At 43.6% G+C, this 25,857-nt stretch overlaps 1 protein-coding gene across 1 annotated transcript in view; it reads right to left on the reverse strand.

Moving 5' to 3' along the window:
- Positions 1-7,261, reverse strand: part of LOC132826790 (branched-chain-amino-acid aminotransferase, cytosolic-like) — a 76,734-nt gene extending 69,473 nt beyond the window's left edge. Inside the window, exon 1 of the mRNA XM_060843005.1 lies at positions 7,047-7,261. Coding sequence (XP_060698988.1) covers positions 7,047-7,052 — 6 coding nt within the window. The 5' untranslated portion in view covers positions 7,053-7,261. The remainder of the gene's footprint in view (positions 1-7,046) is intronic.
- Positions 7,262-25,857: the final 18,596 nt, after the last annotated feature.

Here is a 25,857-nt window from a genome sequence, read left to right on the forward strand (position 1 = left end):
GAGAGCGGACAAAGGAATAGCAGATGGAATAGTGTGGGCAAGTGTGAGGTCATGCACTTTGGGAAGAAGAATAGAAGCATGGACTGTTTTCTAAATGAAGAGAAAATTCAGAAATCTGAAGTGCAAAGAGACTTGGGAGTTCCAGTCCAGGATTCTCTCAAGGTAAGCTTGCAGGGTGAGTCAGTAGGTAGGAAGACAAATGCAATGATGGCATTTATTTTGAGGGGACTTGAATATAAAAGCAGGGATGTACTTCTGAGGCTGTATAAGGCTCTGGGTCCTATATCTCAGGTAGGATGTGCTGGTCCTGGAGCGTGTTCAGTGCAGGTTCACAAAAATGGTCTCAGGAATGAAAAGTTTAACATATGAGGAATGTTTGAGGGTTCTGGGTTTATACTTGATGGAGTTCAGAAGGATGATCTAATGGAATATTGAATGGCCTGTACAGATTGGATGTTGGGAAGATGTTTCCATTGGTAGGAGAAACTCAGACTAGAGGGCACAGCCTTAGAGTAAAGGGAAGACCTTTTAGAACAGAGAAAAGGAAAAACTTTTTCAGTCAGAGAGTTGTGAATCTATAGAATTCATTGCCACAGATGGCTGTGGAGGCCAGGTCATTGAGTATATTTAAGACTAAGATAAACAGGTTCTTGAGTATCAAAGGGATCAAGGGTTATGGAAGAAAGTGGGAGAATGGGATTGAGAAACCTATCAGCCATGAATGAATGGCAGAGCACACTCAATGGGCTGAATGGTCTAATTTCTGCTACTATGTCTTATGGTCCAACGGTATGAAAGAATTGTCTTATGAGGAGAGGTGAGTAGATCTGGTCTATACTCATTGGGGTTTAGAAGAAAAAGAGCTACCTTATTTCAACATAAAATCTTTAGGGAATTTGACAGGATAGATCTGGAAAAGTTATTACCCCTTATGGGGGAGAGTCTCAGACCAAAGGGTATAATCTCAGAATAAGAGGTCCCCCATTTAAAACAGACAAGAGATGGTATTTATTCTCTCAAAGGGACATGAATTTGTAGAATTCTTTACTGCAGAGGGCTGTAGAAGTGGGGTGACTAAGTACCTTCAAGTCTCAGATAGGCAGATTTTTAATTGGAAGGGAATCAATGGGAATAGGCAGGAAGGCAGTCATGAGGATGATCAGATCAGCCAGGATCTCATGAGCAAACCCTAATGGGCTGAATGGTCAACTTCTCCTCCTATGTCTTATGGTCTTATAATTCCCATTTTCAATGATAACAAATTGGATGAAAATCTTTCAGGTTCCTTAATGGAAATGTGAGCCATTCAGTCTCTACCCCCTGCTCCGCTAATTAAATAGTCATGGCTAATTTAAATCTTGACTTCATTTATCTGCCTTGGTTCTATATTCTTTAATACCCTCACATCGCCCTACACAAAACTGGCAGTCTCAGTTTTGAAATTTTCAAATAATATAATCTTTTGGAGGAAGAATTTCCAGATTTTCCCTCTTCAGTGTTCCTGGAATGGCCTGGCTCCAACTTTAACATGGTGTTCCCTTGTTCTGAACTCTGAGATCACAGGAAGCAGCTTCACTCTATCTGCCCAATCAAACCCTTGATTGATGTTAAACAACTTGATTAGATTAGTCCATCATTCTTTACATTTAAGGGAACACAAGCCTAGTCTCCACAACCCAGCCCTCACGATTTAACTAGAGACCAAAAGACTGCACATGCTGGAATCCAAAGTAGATCATGCCGGAGGCTGGAAGAACACAGCAAGCCAGGAGATGGAGAAGTCAATGTTTTGGATATAACCGTTCTTCAGGACTGGAGGTGGGGATAGGAGGAGCTTATTGCGAACTGACTATTTTTCACGTCAGATATTAAACTGAAAAGCTGTTTGTTGTGCTACAAATTTTATGTCGGCTATGAATGTTTAGGTCAGATATGAAATTTAACTCTTTCATCCCTGGAGTGATTCCAGTGACATTTAGTCATAACCCCTCTGAGACTAGCATACTCTTCCACAGGCTCAACTGAACATAGTATTGTTCTTGGGAGAAATCAACTCTGCTAATTAATCACCAACAGTGAACATCTACCCTCCACCTCTGGGTAGCTGGTTCAGTACTAACAAAACCCCATAATGTTACCAATGTGAATAGGGCCAATATTATTAGATGCAAGTTATGAACAACTTTTGCTTTCCTTTGTCCCATTTATTAATCTCATTGCTGATTAAGACCTAAATACGTGCACCCGCAATAAGGGAAGATTTTAGTCTCTCAGATGTTGCACTCTAGTCAGAACTTGAGAACAGAAAGCACAGGAAATTATGTCCTCACACAGGAAATTATGTTAAGCACTCAAATGCACATGACACTGGTTATCTCGTTACTAAAATTCAATTACAGAAAAATGTTAGTGTTCCAGTCTCATATCTACATGTCTTGTGTGTTCAGGAGATCAGAACGCCATATAAACTGTGAAGCTGCAGGCTTGATGAAACCTCAAAACCAGCCCAGATTTTAAATGGTGTTCCATGTTCTAAACATAGACATTTCTCCAATTGGTTTGAGTTTGACTCCAACCGGGTGATTTATTCAACGGGTTGACACTCACGTAATTTCTCTTAACATAAGAAACAAGGTGTGACATGCATTATAATTACTATATACAGACAACACATTCCTATTGTCTATTGTCTCAGGCATTAGTGTCTGGGCTTATGCTTGAGATGTCGATTCTCCTGCCCTCGGATGCTGTCTGACCTGCTGTGCTTTTCCAGCACCACACTATTGACCCTGATCTCCAGCATCTGCAGTCCTCACGTTTTCCTTTGTTTACAGATCAGTTGAGCTTCTGCTAGTGATACAGTATGAATTTTGACGGACATGAATTTCAGCCCCTCAAAAGTAGTCCCCATGTGATAGTCAACCCATAAATTTAACATTAAAAAGTGGTCAAAAACTTTGACTATTACCCGAGTATATACGGTAGATTCCACAAAATTGGATACATATTTAAGGGGCTGAATGACACAGGATTGTGAGACAAACACAAAACAAGTGTGTACAGCATGAGCTACCAGAGGAAGTAGTGGAGGCTGGTACAATTGCAACATTTAAAAGTCATTTGGAGGGTATATGAACAGGAAGGGTTTGGAGGATATGGGCTGGGTACTGGCAGGTGGGACTAAGATTGGGTTGGGATATCTGGTTGGCATGGACGGGTTGGACCGAAGGGTCTGTTTCCGTGCTGTACATCTCTAAGACTCTATGACTAAGTGTTTTTAGTTTGTGGATTTTTTTCACACGTGGCCAGTTGATGAGTGTAACTTGCCAAATATGTACCATCAAGCTTTCCAACAGATCACTCTCCCTGTCATGGAATTTTGCGAAATTCCCTCAAATTTTGTACTGAAACTTACTTCCCTTTTGAGTGCACAACTTCAGTATTGCATTGAATTTTAAAATTTCCTGTGTTCTTTCTCCAACTTGAAAATGTTTTTGGTCATTATGTGCTATTGCAAGAACCACCAATGAATCATGTCAAATTCTAAGTAATAGTTCCTCCAATTTTCCCTTTATTGCCACATACATGACATCTCATTACTATCCTGTTGGCACTGGCTGCTCTCCCCACCATATCAACAAAGGATAAAAACAAATGCTTGATAGCACAGAACTTAAACATTGCCAAAAGGAGGTAAGAAATCAAAGCTTTTTGTCTTGCACTTATCAGGACTAGATTGCAAGAAACTGATTTGAAAAAAGAGATTCCCAAAGTCCTGGATTGAGATCTACGATTGACAGGTTCTTACTGAACCTCCAAAATGATGACTTACTGATGACCCAAAATACCAGCACTCTCTGAACAAACTGGGGGGGGTGCAACATTTTTCAAGCCTATTTCTTGCTTTCCAGTCCTGGTGAGTGGAAGGTATAAACACTTCACTTTCTTGTCTGCTTTTAGCAATGTTTAACCAAAGTATAAGGACTGCAGATGACAGTAAACTATTTGTGGGGATAATAGGGTCAATGTTTTATGACATGTCAATAAAGAAAGTGAACAGAAAGAATGGAAAATGGATTTTAAAATGGATAACTCCCAAATTAATGCAGATTGAGACACTCTTGGAAATGGGAAAAGATTTAAATGCATATTTGCTGATTTGTCCTGGCAATACTCAGAAGTTACCAAGGCTCTGTTTGGTGGCAAACTTGTCAGTTGTGGGGAGATGTACTGTAGGATTAATACCACTAAAACTAGTCATACGGAGGCCTGGGCTAATATCTAGAGATGCAGGTTCCAATCCCACCAGGTTAACTGGCTAAGTTTAAATGTGATTTAATAAAATCTGGAACTAGTCTCAGCAGCAATGGTGACCATGGCAACTATCATCAATGGCTGTAAAAATGCATCTGGTTCACTAATGTCATTTAAAAAAAGATATCCAATATCCCTGCCTGGTCTGGTCCAAATAGGACTACAGATCTACTGCAATATGCCCATCTATTAACTGCCCCCTGGGCAATTAGGGATAGGCAACAAATGTCATTGAAAGAAAAAAATGACAAAAAAACTCCAGCTGTGTTTAGCCTTGCTCTGCTCATAAGGGAACCGAGGGGCATCGGAAAAATGCAGGAAATTGGAGTTGAGGATTATCAGATCAGCCACAACGGATGAATAGGAAAGCAGGTTCGATGGGCTGAATGGTCTCCTTCTGCTGCTACATCTTATGGTCATTTCTCTTTGTTGGTCACAGTGGGTACCTCTTGATATCATTTGGAGATCAATTATTGACAGCATTGTTTTGCAGTTAAGGGTCAACCTTGGTTCAGTACCATCAACCTCACCTCAGCAGAGTGCACTTTCAGAATCACAGGCATACAGCCTAAACGTATTCAGTACTCAATGACAAAGGTACAGGAACACAGACATCAAAATGGGGCTCAGTCTGTCCTCTCGGGGGGGGGGGGGGTGAAACGCGTGGGATTCCAGTACCATATTAAAGCAGGGGCACGGTAATTGTGGAAGGTACATTATCACTTCTCAAGGATTCAAGGATATCTCCAAGCACTAACATTCATCCCTCAACCAACATCATTAAAACCTAATTGATCACTACTGTCTGTGTAAATAAACTGGCTGCTCAACGACTGCCATGGCAACACTGATGATCTTTTATTGGTTAAAATGCACTTTGGGAGATCCGGAAATATTTGCCACTGCTTTCGGATTCTCAGCTCTCCTCGTTCTGATGGGGTCCAGGTTACTGAGAGCAGGAGAAGAAAACAGGAAATGGTTTGAGGTTTCTGACCTCTTAAACTGCGCAAGATAGTGCTCAAAAAGAGGCTAACAGTTCATTATGTGAAAGGGTGAAAGTATCACAAACCGTCATTTGCCAAGTGGCAACACGAGATGCGCAGCCCAACTGCTACCAAGCCAGCAGCACAGTCCCTGACCAGAACTGATCCCAAAACCACATGGTACCATTTCAACTTTGCCAACTATAATACAGGAATGAGTGCCCAGTCTTTGTTACTAACAGACAGCAGCATATCACAGGAACTCACTAAATAGCCTGTAAATAATTGGAAAGTGATGAAATTGCACCCGCAATGGTTTCTCTGTCACTGTCACTCTTCATGCAATACAGGAATAACCAGATAATTAACCATAAGACGTAGGAGCTGGAGTAGGTCATTTAGTTCATTGAGTCTGCCCCAACATCATGACTGATCTAATCATCCTCATTTCTTGCCTTTTCCCTGTACCCCTCGATTCCCTTATTGACTGAAATACCGTCTCCCTCAGCCTTGAATATAGAAAATGAGACAGCCCTCTGCAGTGAAGGATTCCACAGATTCATTACCCTCTAGAAAAAAAATTCCTCCTCACCTCTGTCTTAAATGTGCCACCTCCCCCATTCTAAGATGATGCTCTCTGGTCTGAGACTCTTCCCACAATGGGAAGCAACCTCTCCACATCTAACTCTCCTTCAGAAATTCGTATATTTCCGGTGGTCGTGAAAGGTGCTACATAAATGCAAGTCATTTAGCTCAAGATTTCAGCCAAGCGTTCGCTCACTCGTCCATAATTGCAAGAAAAAAAAGACAAAAATAAGATGTTAACCATACAATGATTTCTCAGGGAACCATGGGAGGTATTGGCTTATCACTGAACAGAGACCCAGGTGATGCTTAGGATACTCAAATCCTGCTATGGTAGAAGTTCTGGAATTAAGAGTCTGATGATGATCATAAAACTCTCGCTGTAAAAACCCATCTGGTTCATTAATGTCCATCAAGGGAGGAAACTGCTATCCTTACCTGGTCTGGCCAAATGAGACTCCAGACCCACAGCAATGAGGTTGATTTCCCAATTGTCCTCTGGGGCAATTAGGAATGGGCAACAAATGTTAACCTTGACAGGAATATCTTCATTCCTTGAATGATTTTTTTAAAAAAATGAATCTGGAAGGAAGCTTCTCAAATAGACCGTGCAAAACACACTGATTTTCAAATGCATTTTCAGAAATGGGGAGGAGAGAAACGAGGGAGAGCAACGCATAGCCGGTCACAACTGGCAGCTGTCACTAGCCTGTGTCCTTCAGAAGTTGGGAACACAAGGCATAGCGTACACCAGAGGGGCTGTGGGGGAGGGGGCTGGAATGTTATACAATAACAAACTGGGCCGGCAGTCTTCTCTGTCTGAGCAACAACTCGGACCCCTTTCGGGGGTTAAAAGGAGCAAATCTTTTGCTGTTCTGCTTCTTGCATGGGGACAAATGCAGGATTTCATTGTCCAGAATCCAAACCCAGGCGCCCACCAACCCACCTCCACCCGAACGAATGGAAACAGCATTCACTTCTGCGTGTTCCCCCCCACCTTTTCTCAGCGCGTTAACGAAAACATACACGCGGTCTGCCTTTAAGCTGCATTCAATGCCAAGTAAAACCCGAAAGAACTGCTGGAAAAGCCTCAAAAGCAGGTCTGGGCAGCATCAAGCCCCAGCCCGCCTGATGTGTGCAATAGTAAATGGTCTGCACGTTTACCTCCATCTGTCAGTGCCTCTTTGCTCTGGATGTGGGTTGGTGGGGGTGGATATGGCAATGCAATTGTCTGTCGGTTCTGGCTGCGGCGCCCAGCGGTGGCACTCACTCCCCTGGTGCGAGAGTCAGAGAGGTTCCCTCTCACACACACACACACTCTCTCTCTCTCTCTCCCGCACACTCCTGGCTCGTCAGGAGCACCACTCGCCTTTTACGTGGAGTACTGCTGATCCAACCTCCCGTTCATTGCATCAGCCAGCTCACTGCAACTCTCTTCCACGTCAGAGCAGCCATCCCAAGAGGCATGTCCACCCCACCACCACCACCACTGCGCACAATTAAACCTTTTTTTAAAAAAAGAAAACTTTTTGTCAAATTTGTCCCCCAAACCTTCACACGGTGTTCCCCAAACATGCGCTGTTATTGAACACTGAGTGAATGATTGGGAGAGGAACACACGTAGGCATGTTGCCTTCCCGAATCAAAGTTACCATCAGATGTTGCAAAAGGAAACACAAAACAAGCCGGTTGTTTTCTCCCTGTCCTCTCAAAGTTTTATTTTACACAGTTCCCCCCCACCCCCGAGGCGATAGAGCTTGGCCAAGTCACTTGAGAGGGTTCCATTACAATGCATGGCAAGGGCAGATTTTGTATTAACTATTTATTATTCAGGAGGAGTGAGAGTATTGCACTGTTCTTGTTTCAACCAAGTTACTATTCAAGGTAGCACAGCAGCTGGGAACCCTCCAACCACAAGGTATGAATTCAGATTTCTCCAGTTTCCTCATTTCCCCTCCCCCCACCTTGTCTCAGTCGGTTCCCTCAACTCAGCACCGCCCTCCTAACCTGCAATCCTCTTCCTGACCTCTCCGCCCCCACCCCACTCCAGCCTATCACCCTCACCTTGACCTCCTTCCACCTATCCCACCTCCATCGCCCCTCCCCCTAGTCCCTCCTCCCTACCTTTTATCTTAGCCTGCTTGGCTCTCTCTCTCTTATTCCTGATGAAGGGCTTATGCTCGAAACGTCGAATTCTCTATTCCTGAGATGCTGCCTGGCCTGCTGTGCTTTGACCAGCAACACATTTTCAGCTGTGATCTCCAGCATCTGCAGACCTCATTTTTTACTCGAAGGTAGCACAGCACTTGAGTATTGTTGGGGGGAGATATAGGGCCCAAAATTGCTCACATTGCTCTAAATGTGGTCTGACCAGAGCACTAGAGTCAAAACATGTGATGCTGGAAAAGCACAGCTGGTCAGGCAGCAACTGAGGAGCAGAAGAATCTATGTTTTGAGCATAAGCCCTTTATCAGGAATTCATCAACTCTCATTCCTGATGAAGAGCTAATTTTTGCCAATCATGTTCGTCCTTCGCTCATCAGGACGATTTGCAAGAGTGCCTACTGCAAGGGGCACAACCAACGTTTATTCTAAATAACAACCAAAAGAGCTGCGGCTGCTATAAGTCAGACACAAAAATAGAAGTTACTGGAAAAGCTCAGCAGGTCTGGCAGAGTTAACGTTTCGGGTCTGGTGACTGTCCCTCAGCTCTCCCTCAACCTGAAAGTTAACTCTGATTTCTCTCCACAGATGCCGCCAGACCTGCTGAACTTTGCCAACAATCTCTATTTTTTGTGTCAACGTTTATTCTATCCTTGTATTCTTAAGCAGTATAAATGTTGCAATCTGCTTGGATTGGCTTTCTTGCAAATCGTCCTGATGAGGAAAGTAAAGAATTGAAGTAATTAAAGAAGTAAAGAAAGGTTCAGTTTTGCTTTAAAAAAACACACAGTTTATATAAGCTTTTGACCTGCCACTCATCAGGACAATTTGTAAGAGTGCCAATTTCCATTAGACTATAAGTCACAGGAGCAGAAATTAGGCCTTTCAGCCCATCAAGTGCTCCATCATTCAATCATAGCTGATATGTTTCTAAAACCGCTACTCCCACTTCCTCCCCGTAACCTTTAATCCCCTTGGAAATCAAGAACCTACCTATCTCTGTTTTCAATATACTTAATGACCTAGCCTCCACAACTTTCTGTGGAAATGGATTCCACAGATTCACTGCTCGCTGGCTGAAGAAGTTTCTCCTTATCTCCATTCTAAAGGGTCTTCCCTTTACTCTAAGGCTGTGTCCTTAGGTCCTCGTCTCTCATGCCAGTGGAGACATCTTCCCAACATCCACTTTGTCAAGGGCGTTCAATGTTATGTAAGTTTGTATTAGATCACCCCTCACTCTCCACTGAGTACAGACCCAAAGTCCTCAAACATTCCTCATATGTTAAGTCTTTCATTCTCCTCTGGACCCACTCAGGGCCAGCACATCCATCCTGAGATATAGGGCCCAAAATTGCTCACATTGCTTTAATTGTTGTCTGACCAGAGCTCTAGAGTCAAAAAATGTGGTGCTGGAAAAGCATGGCTGGTCAGGCAGCAACTGAGGAGCAGAAGAATCTATGTTTTGAGCATGAGCCCTTTATCAGGAATTCATCAACTCTCATTCCTGATGAAGAGCTAATGCCTGAAATGCTGCCTCTCCTCAGATGCTGCCTGACCAGCTGTGCTTTTCCAACACCACATTTATTGACTTTGATTTCCAGCATCTGCAGTCCTCACTTTCTCCTGACCAGAGCTTTATAATGCCTCAGAAGTACATTCCTGCGTTTATATTCTAGTCCTATTGAAATAAATGCCAACATTGTGCTTGCCTTCCTAACTATTGACTGACCTTCAGACTCCCAAGTCTGTTTGCACTTCAGATTTCTGAATTTTCTCCTCGTTTAGAAAATAGTTCATGCATCTATTGTTCCTACCAAAGCTCACGCTTTCCCACGTTGTGTTTCATCTGCCATTCTTTTGCCCACTTCCTTACCTGTCTAAATCTTTCTGCAGTCTCCCCACCTCCTCAATATTACATGTCCCTTCACCTATCTTTGTATTATCGAGAGACAACCAACATTTATTCTATCCTTATAATCTTGAACAGTATAGATGTTGGTTTTCTCCTTGGATTGATTTTCCTGCAAATCATCCTGATGAGTGCCAAATCAAATGCTTGACAAAATGTGTCTACTTTAAACAAAAGTGAACCTATTTTTATTCTTTACTAGGGAACCAGCATTTATTACCCTTCCTAGTTGCCATTGGGAAAACATAATTGATACAGCCTATATTGTGGCAATTTACCCACAGTGCTATTGGCAATTAGTTTCAGGGTGTTGATACAACATCAGTGAAGGAACGACGATATACAGTGAAACTTTGTTGTGATGTCATTGCTCAAGTCCAAAAAACGAGAAAGTAGAACTGTGGATAAATGATAGCATAAAGAAGCAAAATACCATGATAAAAACATATTTTGTTTAAAAATACATGATGGCACAGTCTTAGAGTAAAGGGAAAACCTTTTAGAACGAAGATAAGGAAAAATGTCTTTAGCCAGAGAGTGGGGAATCTGTGGAATTCATTGTCACAGAAGGCTGTGGAGGCCAGGTCATTGAGTATATCGAAAACAGAGATAGATAAATACTTGATTGCCAAGGGTATCGAAGGTTACAGGGAGAAAGCGAGAGAACGGGGTTGAGAAATGTATCAGCTATGATTGAATGGAGCACTCAATGGGCTGAATGGCCTAATTTCTGCTCCTGTGTCTTGTGGTCTTCTATTCTTTTCCTGAAGTTATGTGGGTTGAATGCAGTACACCCATTGCAAAGTGGTCTCCAAACAGAAGTAAGGACGGCGAGTTTTGAGAAGATTTGAAGTTCTGGTTGTCGGTTTGAAGCTTCATCCGGAGGTTCACTGATGATGTTACTTAGAATGGTGACGAAACATCTGAAAAGGAACCTTCCAACTCAGCGAGCAAACCTACATTCAGAAGTAAAGAAGATCAGGCATGAATATATCGAAAGTGTTCATATTGAGACTTTTTGATGCTTTGAAGATTTTGAACATTGCACCAGTATTGCTGTAATGATTTATTCCCCATGTGAAGTACAAAAAGAACTAAGAGGAAAGCCTGCAAGTTGGTTCCAAGAGTTGGAAGTAAGGAAAGTAATCGCCACAGTTACCATAACTTGCAACGTGGACAAATTCCATCATTGTGGGGAAGTGTCAAAATAAAAAGCCAAATTAATGACCATACTACTCTGAAAATGCTGATCTCATCTGATCTTGGAAGTTAAGTAGACTTAAGCCTGTTTAGAGACTTGGATGGAAGACTGCCTGGGATTACCAGGTCTGGTGGGCTTAGGAGGCAGCCCGATGGCTCAGTGGTGAGCACTGCTGACTCAGAGTGCCAGGGATCCAGGTTTGAATCTACCCTTGGGGGATTGTCTGTGTGGAGTTTGCATATTCTCCCCATGTCTGTGTGGTTTTCCTCTCGGTGCTCCAGTTTCCTCCCTCAATGCAAAAATGTGCAGGTTGAGTGGATTCGCCATGCTAAATTGCTTATAGTGAGTAGGCTAGGTAGAATAGCAGGGTTATGGGGAGATGATAGAAGGGTGGGTTTGGGTCAGTGTAGGCTCGATGGGCCAAATGGCCTTCTTCCACACTGTAGAGATTCTATGATGATAATGATTATAAATTGAAGTGATCAAGGCAAATATTGAAAGACTCTTCCTTGATAGGAAAGAAGGAAAATTTGAAACGTTCAGACAGCTAAAGAACATTTCCCACCATTGCAGCACTCCATGAAAAAAAAACAAGAACTGGGAAGAGCAAGACATAATATGACATGCGAAAAAGGAGATTGCAGAAGATAATCTGCCAGCTGTACAGGAAGTAGAAGAGGTGTCCAAAATGAGTCAAATAGGAGAATTTGAAAATTAAAAATGTGACAGTGCTGAGTTCAGTGAACAAATTAGTGCACTTAAATGCTATCACAATCAAAGAATAATGGATTTACTGGAAACTAATAACAAAGTGAGAAATGCTGGCAAATTTAAAAGAGGAAATAATAAATGCAAGAAGACCACCAAGAGTGGGTACAAAAGGAAGCTGAGCATCTAACAGAAACTAGTACACAGAGTGATTTGAAAAGGAAACATATACTGCAGAACTGTAACTCAGAGGTTGAGGAGAAGTGCTGACTTAGTGTGCTGCTTTTGCTCAAGAGACCACCTAAGCAACACTGCATGAAAGACACTTTTTCTGAGGAAAGACAACTGGAATCTAAAGGTGTTCAGCTTAGTTATAAACGTCAATTTTTGTTAGTCATCTTCAGTTAGAGGTTTAGTGCTAGGGACAGTTATACTGACAGGTTTTTTTAAAAAAAAGACAAGTGTTACATTGCTATGTTTATAAAAAGTTAGGAACTAATTTGTCATTTGAATGTGTATCTGGATTATCACGTTTTGCTACTGTGCTGCTGTCAAGTGCTGACCAATGAATCCAGCAGCCACATGGAGAGGTGTAGGAAATGCATTTGAGATGAAGCATGTGATCACTTCAAATGTGTGGGAACCAAACACCTAACAATATCATTGGGATCACAGTAAACCCATCTCACAGGGTGAGCTTACATTTAGAAGAGAATACGTTGGTTTTGTACTTAGGGTCCAACTGTTTCCTCTGTTGATTTGCAGGATTTTGTAGGTGGGATGGGTCATCCACCTAAAGCAGGCTATAACTTCCATTCATGCAATTGGAGTCCATTATAAAGCAAGACATTGAATTTCCATAGCTTCTTTCAAGAGTTCAGGTCAGTCCCTAGCTGTTTACATTCAATTAATCTTTGGAAGCAGCATGGTAGCTCAGTGGTTAGCACTGCTGCCTCACAGCACCAGAGACCCAAGTTCAATTCCAGCACTCAGGTGACTGTCTGTGTGGAGTTTGTACAGTCTCCTTGTGTCTGTGTAGATTTTCTCTGGATGCTCTGGTTTCCTCCCACAATATGTATACCAGGTGAATTGGCTTTGCTAAATTGCCCATAGTGTTAGGTGCATTAGTCAGGTACAAATACAGCGTAGGGGGAATGGGTCTGGGTGGACTTGTTGGGCCGAAGGGCCTGTTTCCACACTGTAGGGATTCTATGATATAACACTTATCACAGCTTTTTCATCTGTTCAAGATTATAAACAGAGCTGGCTACACCAACATTAATTGCCGATTCCTAACAGTTAAGAATCAATCACATCGCTATGTGGAGTCACATGTAGGTCAGACCAGACAAGGATGGCAGATTCCTTCCCTAAAGGATATATGTGAGCTCGACTTCTTTTTATAACAATCAACAGTGGTTACGTAGCCACCATTAGGGCATGGTTATCTTTTATTCCAGATTTGTATTCAATTAAAATATCACTGTCTGCTCTGGTGAAATTCAAACCCATGTCCCCAGAACAATAGCCACAGCTTTCCCTCTTAAAGTGGATTTATTAAGTCTTTCCAATAAACTATCTACAATATTAACATTACATGAGATTCTTCATTTAAGAATCAGCCCTTTTTCTTCTGTACCTGCCCCTCACTGGGTTTCTTGATGGCGGTTTACACTAGTGCCCTAAGGTGGAGAGTCAGAATGGGCTTTGTCATGTCTGAGGCCTCTAGCCAAGCCAGGCTGCTTAGAAATGACAATCACAGCTTCTGTGGCACTGAGTCATGTTGGGCTCAGGCTTGGGGTCCAGTTTCTCACTAGTCTGGCTGTCAGTGGCATCTGGATTGTCATATACTTTGCTGACAACATGAGAAAACTCTGAAGGCTAGTGATCGATTTGCTGGGGGGAGCACTTTGCTGGTGAACCTGTCTTTTGTAACACCTCTTCAGAATCACACTGATGTCTTTACTAGTGCTATTCCTCAGCTGGTAGTGGACATTGATATTTCAATCACTAATCCTCAGGATCTCAGCAGCAGGGGCAAGTGGGTTGGACAGTTTTCTCCTGCATACTTTTTAACCTCAAGTGCCTCCTAACACCCAGTATAAAACACTCGATACAACAGTTCTTGCATATCTTCCATACCACCCACTCCTTGCTAATGGTTGCATTCAAGCATTGCATGGAAATCTATATTCACACGGTGACATCATCCTGGTTTCCTGGACTTTCCACCTATCAGGAGTGTTAGCTTTCTGTTTCCTGCTTTGTCCTTGGCTCCCATTCATTGGTCAATGCACTGAGTATCCAAGTTGGGATGTCATGTTGCTTTGTACAGGACATTGGTTAGGCCACTTTTGGAATATTGCATTCAATTCTTGTCTGTCTACTACAGTTGTTAAACTTGAAAGGGTGCAGAAAAGATTTACAAGGGTGTCACTGTAGGTGAAGGGCTTGCACTAAAGGGAGAGGCTGAGTAGGATGGGGCTGTTTTCACTGAAGGCTTATAAAATGGATAGCGTGAGTAACCAAGGTCTTTTTTCCCAGGGTAGAGTATACTAGAGTGCATTGGTTTAAGGTGAGAGGAGAAAGATATAAAAGGGACCCAAGGGGCAACCTTTTCATGCTGAGAGTAGTGCATGTATGGAATGAGATGTCAAAAGAAGTGGTGGAGGCTAGTACAATTACAACTTTTGAAAGACATCTGGGTGGGTACATGAATAGGATGGGTTGAGAGGAATATGGGCTAAATGCTGACCAATGGGACTAGGTTAATTTAAGATATGTGGTCGGCATGGACGAGCTGGACTGAAGGGTCAGTTTCCATGCTGTACATCTCTGACTCTCTGACTGTATTTATATGAAAGTGCTTTCGGAATCCTGTTAGCTATATTAACTGGAACATCATGCTCCATTCCAGCTCAATATCATCACAGTCTCCAACTCTAAACAGTTTCTGAAAACCCAATCTCTCTATTCATGTTTCACCCAACTCTCTAAATCTCACACCGTGGTTCAATGCCCACTCTTATTATCTTTTATCTGTCCTCCTATATAGCAACTTGAGCTATTTGCTAGTTTAAAGAACTTATGCAAATGCAGGTTACTGTGGTTGGAGCAATAAATTCAATGTTTCTCCATCAAGTTTTACAATGCATTTGAAACATGCAAAACAATAATTGGAACACTTGTGTCTGCACATCATCCCATTAAGCAAACATGCAGCACAAGTAATCCTACTTTAATATGAGATGTAACAGAATTTCTTCTTCAGGAAATTACATAAGTGATTGTGATAAAATCTTTAGAAAAGAATGCTCAGACAGTTCTGATAAATTCTCATCAACAGGTCGAACAGATGTTAATTTGGCAAAAATAGTCACAGCAAATGTACTTATTGCTTTTTAGCGTGCAGCTAATCACATCAGTTAGAAATGGAGTTGATTAGGACAAAATGATGGGGCTGGTCATAAGGTAAGTGAAAGAAAAATGAATTTTATTACCTGTTAAGTGTTACCTTTCTCCTGAGAGAATCATAGAATCCCTACAGTGTGGAAACAGGCCATTTCAGCACATCAAGTACACACCGACCTGCTGAAGGGTGTCCAACCCAGACCCAGTCCCCTTACCCTAATCCCTGTAATCCCTGCATTTCCTATGCTTAACGCACCAAGCCTGCACATCTCTGGACACTATGGGGAAATTTAGCATGGACAACCCACCTAACCTGATTGTGGGAGGAAACCAGAGCACCTGGAGGAAACCCATGCAGAGACAGAGAGAACTTGCAAACTCCACACAGACAGTCATAGAGTTACACAGCACAGATACAGACCCTTCAGTCCAACTCGTCCATGCTGACCAGATAACCTAACCTAATCTACACCCATTTGCCAGCACTTGGCTCACATCCTCTAAATCCTTCCTAATCATATACCCATCCAAATGCCTTTTCAATGCTGTAATTGTACCAGTCTCCAATACTTCCTTTGGCAGCTCATTTCATACATGCACCACCTTCTGAGTGAAAAGGTTGCCCCTTAGGTCCCTTTCAAATTTTACCTCTCTCACCCTGAACCTATGCCCTCTAGTTCTGGACTCCCCCACCCCAGGGAAAAGATGTTGTCTATTTATCCCATCCATGCCCTTCATGATTTTATAAACCTCTGTAAGGTCATCCCTCAGCTCCATGGAAAACAGCCCCAGCCTGTTCAGCCTCTCCCTATAGCTCAAATCCTCCAACCCTGGTAGCATCCTTGTAAATCTTTTGTGAACTCTTTCATGTTTCACAACAGCTTTCCAATAGGAAGGAGACCAGAATTGCATGCAATATTCCAACAGTGGCCTGACCAATGTCCTGTACAGCCGCAACATGACCTCCCAACTCATATACTCAATGTTCTGTCCAATAAAAGAAAGCATACTAAATGCCTTCTTCACTATCCTATATTCTTGCGACTCTACTTTCAAGGAACTATGATCCTGCACTTCAAATTCTCTTTGTTCAGCAATACTCCCCAGGACCTTACCAGTAAGTGTATAGTTCCGCTCTGATTTGCCTTTCCAAAATGCAGCACCACGCATTTATCTGAACTAAACTCCATCTGCCACTCCTCGGCCCATTGGCCCATCTGTTCCAGATCCTGTTGTAATCTGAGGTAACCCTCTTCGCTGTCCACTACACCTCCAATTTTGGTATCACCTGCAAACTTACTAACTGTACCTCTTATATTCACATCCAAATACTTTATATAAATAATGAAAAGCAGTGGACCCAGCGCCGATCCTTGTGGAACACCACTGGTCACAGGCCTCCAGTCTGAAAGGCAACCCTCCACCACCACCCTCTTTCTTCTACCTTTGAGATAATTCTGTATCTTATTGGCTAGTTCTCCCTGTATTCCATGAGATCAAACCTTGCTAACCAATCTCCCATGGGGAAACTTGTCAAATGCCGTAGTGAATTCCATATAGATCACATCCACTGCTCTTCCTTCATCAATCCTCTTTGTACCTTCTTCAAAAGACGTAATCAAGTTCATCAGACATTATTTCTCACGCACAAAGCCATATTGACTATCCCTAATCAGTCCTTGCCTTTCCAAATACATGTAAATCCTGTCCCTCAGGATTCCCTCCAACAACTTGCCCACCACTGATGTCAGGCTTACCGGTCTATAGTTCCCTGGATTTTCCTTTCATAAATAGCGACACCACCTTAGCCAACCTTCAGTCTTCCGCACCTCACCTCACCTCAATTACTCCCTAGCTTCCCACAGAGTTTTAGACAGAAGGCATACAAAGTGACCAAGATCAGCCAGAAACGAGAACATTGGGAAAGATTTAAAGGTCAACAGACAGCCACAAAAAGAGTTATAAAGAAAAGTAAGAGAGAACATGAGAAAAAACTAGCTCAGAATATAAAGACAGATAGCAGAAGTTTCTATAAATATATCAAACACAAACAAGTGGCTAAAGTAAACATTGGTCCTTTAGAGGATGAGAGGGAGCATTTAGTTATGGGATATGAGGAAATGGCCAAGGTATTAAAAGGTATTTTGTATTAGTCTTCACACTAGAGGATATGAACAACCTGCCAGTAACTGACAAAGAGACGAAGGGAGGTGAGGACCTGGAAACAATCATTACCACAAAAGAGCTACTGTTTGGCAAGCTAAAGAAGCTAAGGATAGACAAATCTCCTGGCCCTGATGGAATGCACTCCAGGGGACAAACAAGATGGCGAGAGAAATTGCAAGTGCACTTGTGGTAATTTTCCAAAATTCATTGAATTCTGAGGCAGTTCCAGCAGATTGGAAAACAGCAACTGCTTAAAAAAAGGAGGTAGACAAAAGATGGGGAATTATAGAACAATTAGCTTAACTTCTGTAGTGGGGGAGATGCTTGAGTCTTTAACAAGAAAGAGACAGCAAGACATCTAGATAGGCAGACATTGGGCAATGCAACGTGGGTTCATGAGGGGCAGGTCATGCTTAACTAAACTTTTGGAATTCTATGAAGACATTATGAACATGCTGGACAATGGGGACCCAGTAGATGTGGTGTACCTAAATTTCCAAAAGGCATTTGACAAGGTGCCACACAAGAGGCTGGTGCATAAGATAAAGATGCATGGCGTTACGGGTAAGGTATTAACACAGATAGAGGATTGGTTGACTAACAGGAAACAAAGAGCAGGGAATCAATGAGTAATATTCTGGTTGGCAATCAGTAACTGGCGGTGTGCCTCATTGGTCAGTGTTGCAATTATTCACAATTTATGTAGATGATTTGGAGTTCGGGACCGGGTATAGTGTGTCTAAGTTTGCAGATGACATTAAGATGAGTGGCTGAACAAAGTGTGCAGAGTACGTGAAAGTTTGCAGAGGAACACAGATAGTTTAAGTGAGCGGGCAAAGATCTGGCAGACGGAATACAATGTTAATAAAGGTGAAGTCATCCATTTCTGTAGAAATAACAATAAAAAGGATTATTACTTGAATGGTAAAATGTTGCAGCATTGTCCTTGTGCATGAATCAGTGGGTTGGTCTGCAGGTACGATTAGGAAGGCAAATGGAATTGTGACCTTCATTGTCAAAGGGATTGAGTTTAAAAGCAGGGAGGTTATATTGCAGCTGTATAAGGTGCTGGTGAGGCGACACCTGGAGTACTGCGTGCAGTTTTGGTCTCCTTACTTGAGAAAGGATGTACTGGCACTAAAGGGGGTGCAGAGGAGATTCACTGGGTTGATTCCAGAGTTGAGAGGGTTGACTTATGAGGAGAGACTGAGTGGACTGGGATTATATTCACTGGAATTTAGAAGAGGGAATCTTACGGAAACATATAAAATTATGAAGGGAGTAGATAAGATTGAAGTAGGAAGGATGTTTCCACTGATAGGTGAGACTAGGACAAAAAGGCATAGCCTCAAAATTAAGGGGAGCAGATTTATGACTGAATTGAGAAGGAACTTCTTCACCCAGAGGGTTGTGAATCTATGGAGTTCCCTGCCCAGTGAAGTGGTTGAAGCTTCCTCAGTAAATGTTGTTAAAGCTAAGATAGATCATTTTTTTGAACAGTAATGGAATTAAGGGATACGGTGAGAGGGCAGGTAAATGGAGCTGAGGCCACAAAAAGATCAGCCATGATTTTACTGAATGGCAGAGGGGGCTCAGTGGGCCAGATGGCCTACTCCTAGTTTTTTTAGATTAGACTTACAGTGTGGAAACAGGCCCTTCGGCCCAACAAGTCCACACCGACCCGCCGAAGCGAAACCCACCCATACCCTTACATTTACCCCTTACCTAACACTACGGGCAATTTAGCATGGCCAATTCACCTGACCCGCACATCTTTGGACTGTGGGAGGAAACCGGAGCACCCGGAGGAAACCCACGCAGACACGGGGAGAATGTGCAAACTCCACACAGTCAGTCGCCTGAGTCAGGAATTGAACCTGGATCTCAGGCGCTGTGAGGCAGCAGTGCTAACCACTGTGCCACCGTGCCGCCCACAAAGTTCATATATACCAAAACAGGTCCTGGGGAATTTATCCACCTTTATGTGTTTTAAGACACCCAGGATCTCCTCCTCTGTAAGACAGACATTTTTCAGGATGTTACTATTTATTTCTCCACATTCTATATCTTCCATGTCCTTCTCCACAGTAAATACTGATACAAATTACTCATTTAGTATCTCCCCCCATTCATGCGGTTACACAAGTAGGCTGTCTTGCTGATCTTTGAGGTACCCTTTTCTCTCCCCAGTTATCCTTTTGTCCTTAATGTATTTATAGAATCCCTTTGGATTCTCTTTAACCGTATTTGCCAAAGCTATCTCCTGTCCCCTTTTTGTCCTCCTGATTTCCCTCTTAAGTATACTTCTCCTGACTTTATACTCTTCTAAAGATTCACTCGATCTCTGCTATCTATACCGGACATATGCTTCCTTCTTTTTCTTAACCATAACCTCAATTTCTCTCATCATCCAGCATTCTCTACACCTACCAGCCTTGCTTTTCACCCTAACAAGCATACACTGTCTCTTGACTCTCATTATCTCATTTTTGAAGGCTTCCCATTTTCCAGTCATCCCTTTACCTGCAAACATCTGCCCCCAATCAACTTTTGACAGTTCTTGCCTGATACCATCAAAATGAGCTTTTCTCCAATTTAGAACTTCAACTCTTAGATCTGGTCTATTCTTTTCCATCACTATTTTACAACGAATAGAATTATGGTCGCCGGCCCCAAAGTGCTCCCCCACTGACCCCTCAGTCACCTGCCCTGCCTTATTTCTTGTACACACTTAAAAAATTTCTCTCCATCTAAATACTATGGCAGTTCCAGTCTATGTTTGGAAAGTTAAAATCCCCTACCGAAACCACCCAATTATTCTTACAGATAACTGAGATGTCCTTACAAATTTGTTTCTCAATTTCCCGCTGACTATTGTGGGGGGTGCGTGGCGGGGGGGTCTCTAGTTCAAACCTTATAAGGTGCTTATCCATTTCTTATTTCTCAGTTCTGCCCAAATAACCTCCCTGGATATATTCCCAGAAATATCCTCCCTCAGTACAGCTGTAATGCTATCCCTTGATCAAAAATGCCATTCCCCTTCCTCTCTTGCCCCTCTTTCTGTCCTTCCTATAGCATTTGTATCCTGGAACATTGAGCTGCCAGTCCTGTCCATCCCTGAGCCATGTGTCTGTCATTGCAATGATATCCCAGTCCCATGTTCGTAAGCATGCCCTAAGTCCATCTGCCTTCCATGTTAAACCTGTTGCATTGAAATTAATGCAGTTTAATTTATAAGTCCTACATTGTTCACTGCTTTGTTCCTGCCTGCCCTGACTGTTTGACTTGTTCCATTTACCAACTGTACCAGTTTCAGATTGATCTCTTTCCTCACTATTTCCCTAGGACCACCCCCAACCTTACCAGTTTAATTTCTCCCAAGCGGCTCTAGCAAATTTCTCTGCCAGTATATTAGTCCCCTTCCAATTCAGGTATAATCCATCCTTCTTGTACTGGTCACTTCTGCCCCAGAAGAGATCCCAATGATTCAAAAATGTGAATCCTTCACCCATACACCAGCTCCTCAGCCATGTATTCATCTGCTCTATCCTCCTAGTCCTACTCTTACTAGCTCATAGCACCAAGAGTATTCCTACTCTTGTAATACTACTCTTGAGAGTAGTAGTAATACTACTACTCTCAAGAAGCCCCTTTTAAAATTCCTGCCTAACTTTCTATATTCTGAATCTCCGAGTAAAAAATGAGGTCTGCAGATGCTGGAGATCACAGCTGCAAATGTGTTGCTGGTCAAAGCACAGCAGGTCAGGCAGCATCTCAGGAATAGAGAATTCGACGTTTCGAGCATAAGCCCTTCATCAGGAATAAGAGAGAGAGAGCCAAGCAGGCTGAGATAAAAGGTAGGGAGGAGGGACTAGGGGGAGGGGCGATGGAGGTGGGATAGGTGGAAGGAGGTCAAGGTGAGGGTGATAGGCCGGAGTGGGGTGGGGGCGGAGAGGTCAGGAAGAGGATTGCAGGTTAGGAGGGCGGTGCTGAGTTGAGGGAACCGACTGAGACAAGGTGGGGGGAGGGGAAATGAGGAAGCTGGAGAAATCTGAATTCATACCTTGTGGTTGGAGGGTTCCCAGGCGGAAGATGAGGCGCTCCTCCTCCAGCCGTCGTGTAGTTGTGTTCTGCCGGTGGAGGAGTCCAAGGACCTGCATGTCCTCGGTGGAGTGGGAGGGGGAGTTAAAGTGTTGAGCCACGGGGTGATTGGGTTGGTTGGTTCGGGCGGCCCAGAGGTGTTCTCTGAAGCGTTCCGCAAGTAAGCGGCCTGTCTCACCAATATAGAGGAGGCCACATCGGGTGCAGCGGATGCAATAGATGATGTGTGTGGAGGTACAGGTGAACTTGTGGCGGATATGGAAGGATCCCTTGGGGCCTTGGAGGGAAGTGAGTGTGGAGGTGTGGGCGCAAGTTTTACATTTCCTGCGGTTGCAGGGGAAGGTGCCGGGGGTGGAGGTTGGGTTGGTGGGGGGTGTGGATCTGACAAGGGAGTCACGAAGGGAGTGGTCCTTGCGGAACGCTGATAGGGGAGGGGAGGGAAATATATCCTTGGCGTGATCGACGATGCCCTCCACCGCATCTCCTCCACTTCCCGCTCCTCCGCCCTTGAGCCCCGCTCCTCCAACCGCCACCAAGACAGAACCCCACTGGTTCTCACCTACCACCCCACCAACCTGCGCATACAACGTATTATCCGCCGCCATTTCCGCCACCTCCAAACGGACCCCACCACCAAGGATATATTTCCCTCCCCTCCCCTATCAGCGTTCCGCAAGGACCACTCCCTTCGTGACTCCCTTGTCAGATCCACACCCCCCACCAACCCAACCTCCACCCCCGGCACCTTCCCCTGCAACCGCAGGAAATGTAAAACTTGCGCCCACACCTCCACACTCACTTCCCTCCAAGGCCCCAAGGGATCCTTCCATATCCGCCACAAGTTCACCTGTACCTCCACACACATCATCTATTGCATCCGCTGCACCCGATGTGGCCTCCTCTATATTGGTGAGACAGGCCGCTTACTTGCGGAACGCTTCAGAGAACACCTCTGGGCCGCCCGAACCAACCAACCCAATCACCCCGTGGCTCAACACTTTAACTCCCCCTCCCACTCCACCGAGGACATGCAGGTCCTTGGACTCCTCCACCGGCAGAACACAACTACACGACGGCTGGAGGAGGAGCGCCTCATCTTCCGCCTGGGAACCCTCCAACCACAAGGTATGAATTCAGATTTCTCCAGCTTCCTCATTTCCCCTCCCCCCACCTTGTCTCAGTCGGTTCCCTCAACTCAGCACCGCCCTCCTAACCTGCAATCCTCTTCCTGACCTCTCCGCCCCCACCCCACTCCGGCCTATCACCCTCACCTTGACCTCCTTCCACCTATCCCACCTCCATCGCCCCTCCCCCTAGTCCCTCCTCCCTACCTTTTATCTCAGCCTGCTTGGCTCTCTCTCTCTTATTCCTGATGAAGGGCTTATGCTCGAAACGTCGAATTCTCTATTCCTGAGATGCTGCCTAACCTGCTGTGCTTTGACCAGCAACACATTTGCAGCATATTCTGAATCTCATCCTTTCCCTTCCTATGTTGTTGGCTCCAGTGTGTACAGCAATCTCCTTCTGGTCCCTCTCCCCCTTTGAGAATATTCTGCACACTCTCTGAGACATCCTTGATTCTGGCACCAGGGAGGCAACACACCATTCTGATTTCTCGCTGCTAACCACAGAAACGTCTGTCTGTGCCTCTGACTAGAGAGTCCCCTAATGCAATCGATCACTTGGAACCCGATGTACCCCTCATTACATCAGAGCCATTTTCAGTATCAAAAACTTGGCTGTTCGTGCTACATTCCCCTGAGACTCCAACACCCTCTACATTATCCAAAACAGCATACTTGTTTGATATGGGGATAGCCACAGGAGAATCCTTCACTACCTGCCGACCTCTCCTATCTTTCCTGGAGTTAACCCTCTACCTGACTATATCGCAGCTTTTCTCCCTTCCTATAACTGCCATCCATCACACCCCCAGCTCCTGTAATTCCTTATTGCCACTCCCTTCTGATAACTGCTGCACCAAACTATCCATGTGATCTGATAGGTTTTGTAACTAAACACACTTCCTGCAGACATAATCATAGGTAACATGGAAACTCTCCCTAAACTCCCACATCTGACAGGAAGAGCATGTTACTCTACTAAAGTCCATCTTTGCTCCTTCACAATCTACACACCTGGAAAATAGCACAGTCTTACTGCTCTAAAAAACACTACTCCAGGCTAACTTAGTATAATGGTTTATACTTTTAAAATTTAATCAAGAGGCAGCTTTCAAAAGAACCCACTTTACTCACAATTGTAGATTTAGAGCAAGGTTAACTTTAAAAACTATGCCCTTATCTGCCGTCATGCTGTGAGCTATCCCACATACTTTCTTCCAAGGTCTGCTGTGAATTTCGTTGTTTGGTATTTTTTCCTAGATGCACTTTGATGTCCAGAGACACTTGAACTCAAACAGCAAAGGCAGAAACTGTGCAGATTCACTGCTGTGCAGTGTAGCTTTCTTTCTCTGACCATGTGGTTGCTGCCTTTGTCTGTCTTCCTCCTTTTTAAAGTGCCATTGTTTTGATCTCTTTTCCCCATAGTTCCAAAACAATGCAACAGCTTACAAAACATTAATTGCTGCTTCTGGAATTTGAGAAAATTGCCTCCAACACTTAAAATACCTCAAAAATGGAGCAACTCTTTCAGCTACAAATTGTTCCCATCCTCCATCTTGGATTACCCAGAATCCTTTTTTTTTGAAAGCTGGAGGGGCCTGCAAAATGAAGAGCTAGCAATCAGTGAAGGATTTGGAAAAATTGTGTCAGCACGCCATGTGGAAAATTGAAAACAAGCAGAAAGTGGTCGAAATGCTTGGCGTTCTTCCAACAGTAATTTCCCAGAAACGATGACAGATTCTTCCGGGCCAGTCGCCTAAGGGTGGAATCAAACCCAGGTCCCTGACACTGTGAGGCAGCCGTGCAAACCACTGAGCTACCATGAAGATGTCATTAAGATGCAACATCAAAATACACACACTCAGAATTTCAAGCAATAAGTTTAATACAGACAGAATACCTAATACAAATAGGGATAATAAAGCTATTTAGTTTAAAAATCTTTGAGATAGTAGCGTTTTAAACAGAGACCTCAGTAGTGGTGAGTGTTTTGTTGAGATATAGAGTCATAGAGATGTATAGCATGGAAACAGACCCTTTGGTCCAACTCATTCATGCCAACCAGATATTCTAATTTATTCTAGCCCCATTTGCCAGCATTTGGCCCATATCCCTCTGAACCCTTCCCATTCAAATGCCTTTTAAATGTTGTAATTGTACCAGCCTCCACCATCTCCCTCTGGAAGCTCATTCCATACATGCATTACCCCCGTGTGAAAATGATGTCCATCAAGTCCCTTTTAAATCTTTGCCCTCTCACCTTAAACCTATGCCCTCTACAGTTGGGACTTCCTGACCCTCGGGAAAAGACCTTGACCATCCCCCCTACCCAAGTCTCCCATGATTTTATAAACTTCTATAATGTCACCACTCTAGGGAAAATAACCCCAACTTATTCAGTCTCTCCCTATTGTCCAAACCCTCCAACTGGAGTTCTCAGTGACTGGTGCTTTCCCAATTTGCTTTTTCACCAGGTGCTGTTGGTCAAGATGATATGGAGGAACCAATGAGAAAGACAGAGTCTTCCAGGTTCCACTCTTTTGTATCTATCCTTCCTCTTCTCTGCTCTGCTGCTTAAATACAGCTTCTGAAATATTGTTCATTTGTATAGTCCCAAGCCTAGCTTCAGTGCACTTCCCAATCTGGTTAACTGACAGGCAAGCTGTTCAATTTCCAAAAAGTTTAATTACCGCTTATGAATTAAAACAAGAGATGCAAATTTCTTGGGGGTCACTTAATTGTCTAGCTTTGATGTTTTTGGATAAAATGGTAATTTCAATGCAGATCATATTCCCGCTGGGTCTCCTTAAATTGTCTAATCTGTGTTCAAGTGATCACTGAAGCCATTTTAGGTCAGTATGTGGCCCTTTCTGAAAACAATTTTAGCCTATGAATGGCCTCAGTCAGATGATGAAAATTAAAAATTGATCAGATCAACATTTATACAGACTACATCACCTTATAGCAACTAGGAGAAAGTGAAGACTGCAGGTGCTGGAAGAGTCAAATTCAATAAGTGTGGTGCTGGAAAAGCACAGCGGGTCAGGCAGCATCTGAGGAGCAGGGGAATCGATGTTTTGGATACAAGCATTCCCGACAAAGGGATTATGCCTCACAGCATCAGAGACCGGGGTTCAATTCTTGCTTCAGGCAACTGACTGTGTGGAGTTTGCACATTCTCCCCGTGTCTGC

This window comes from Hemiscyllium ocellatum, chromosome 23 (genome assembly GCF_020745735.1).
Source record: "Hemiscyllium ocellatum isolate sHemOce1 chromosome 23, sHemOce1.pat.X.cur, whole genome shotgun sequence".
NCBI classification, from domain to species: Eukaryota; Metazoa; Chordata; class Chondrichthyes; order Orectolobiformes; family Hemiscylliidae; genus Hemiscyllium; species Hemiscyllium ocellatum.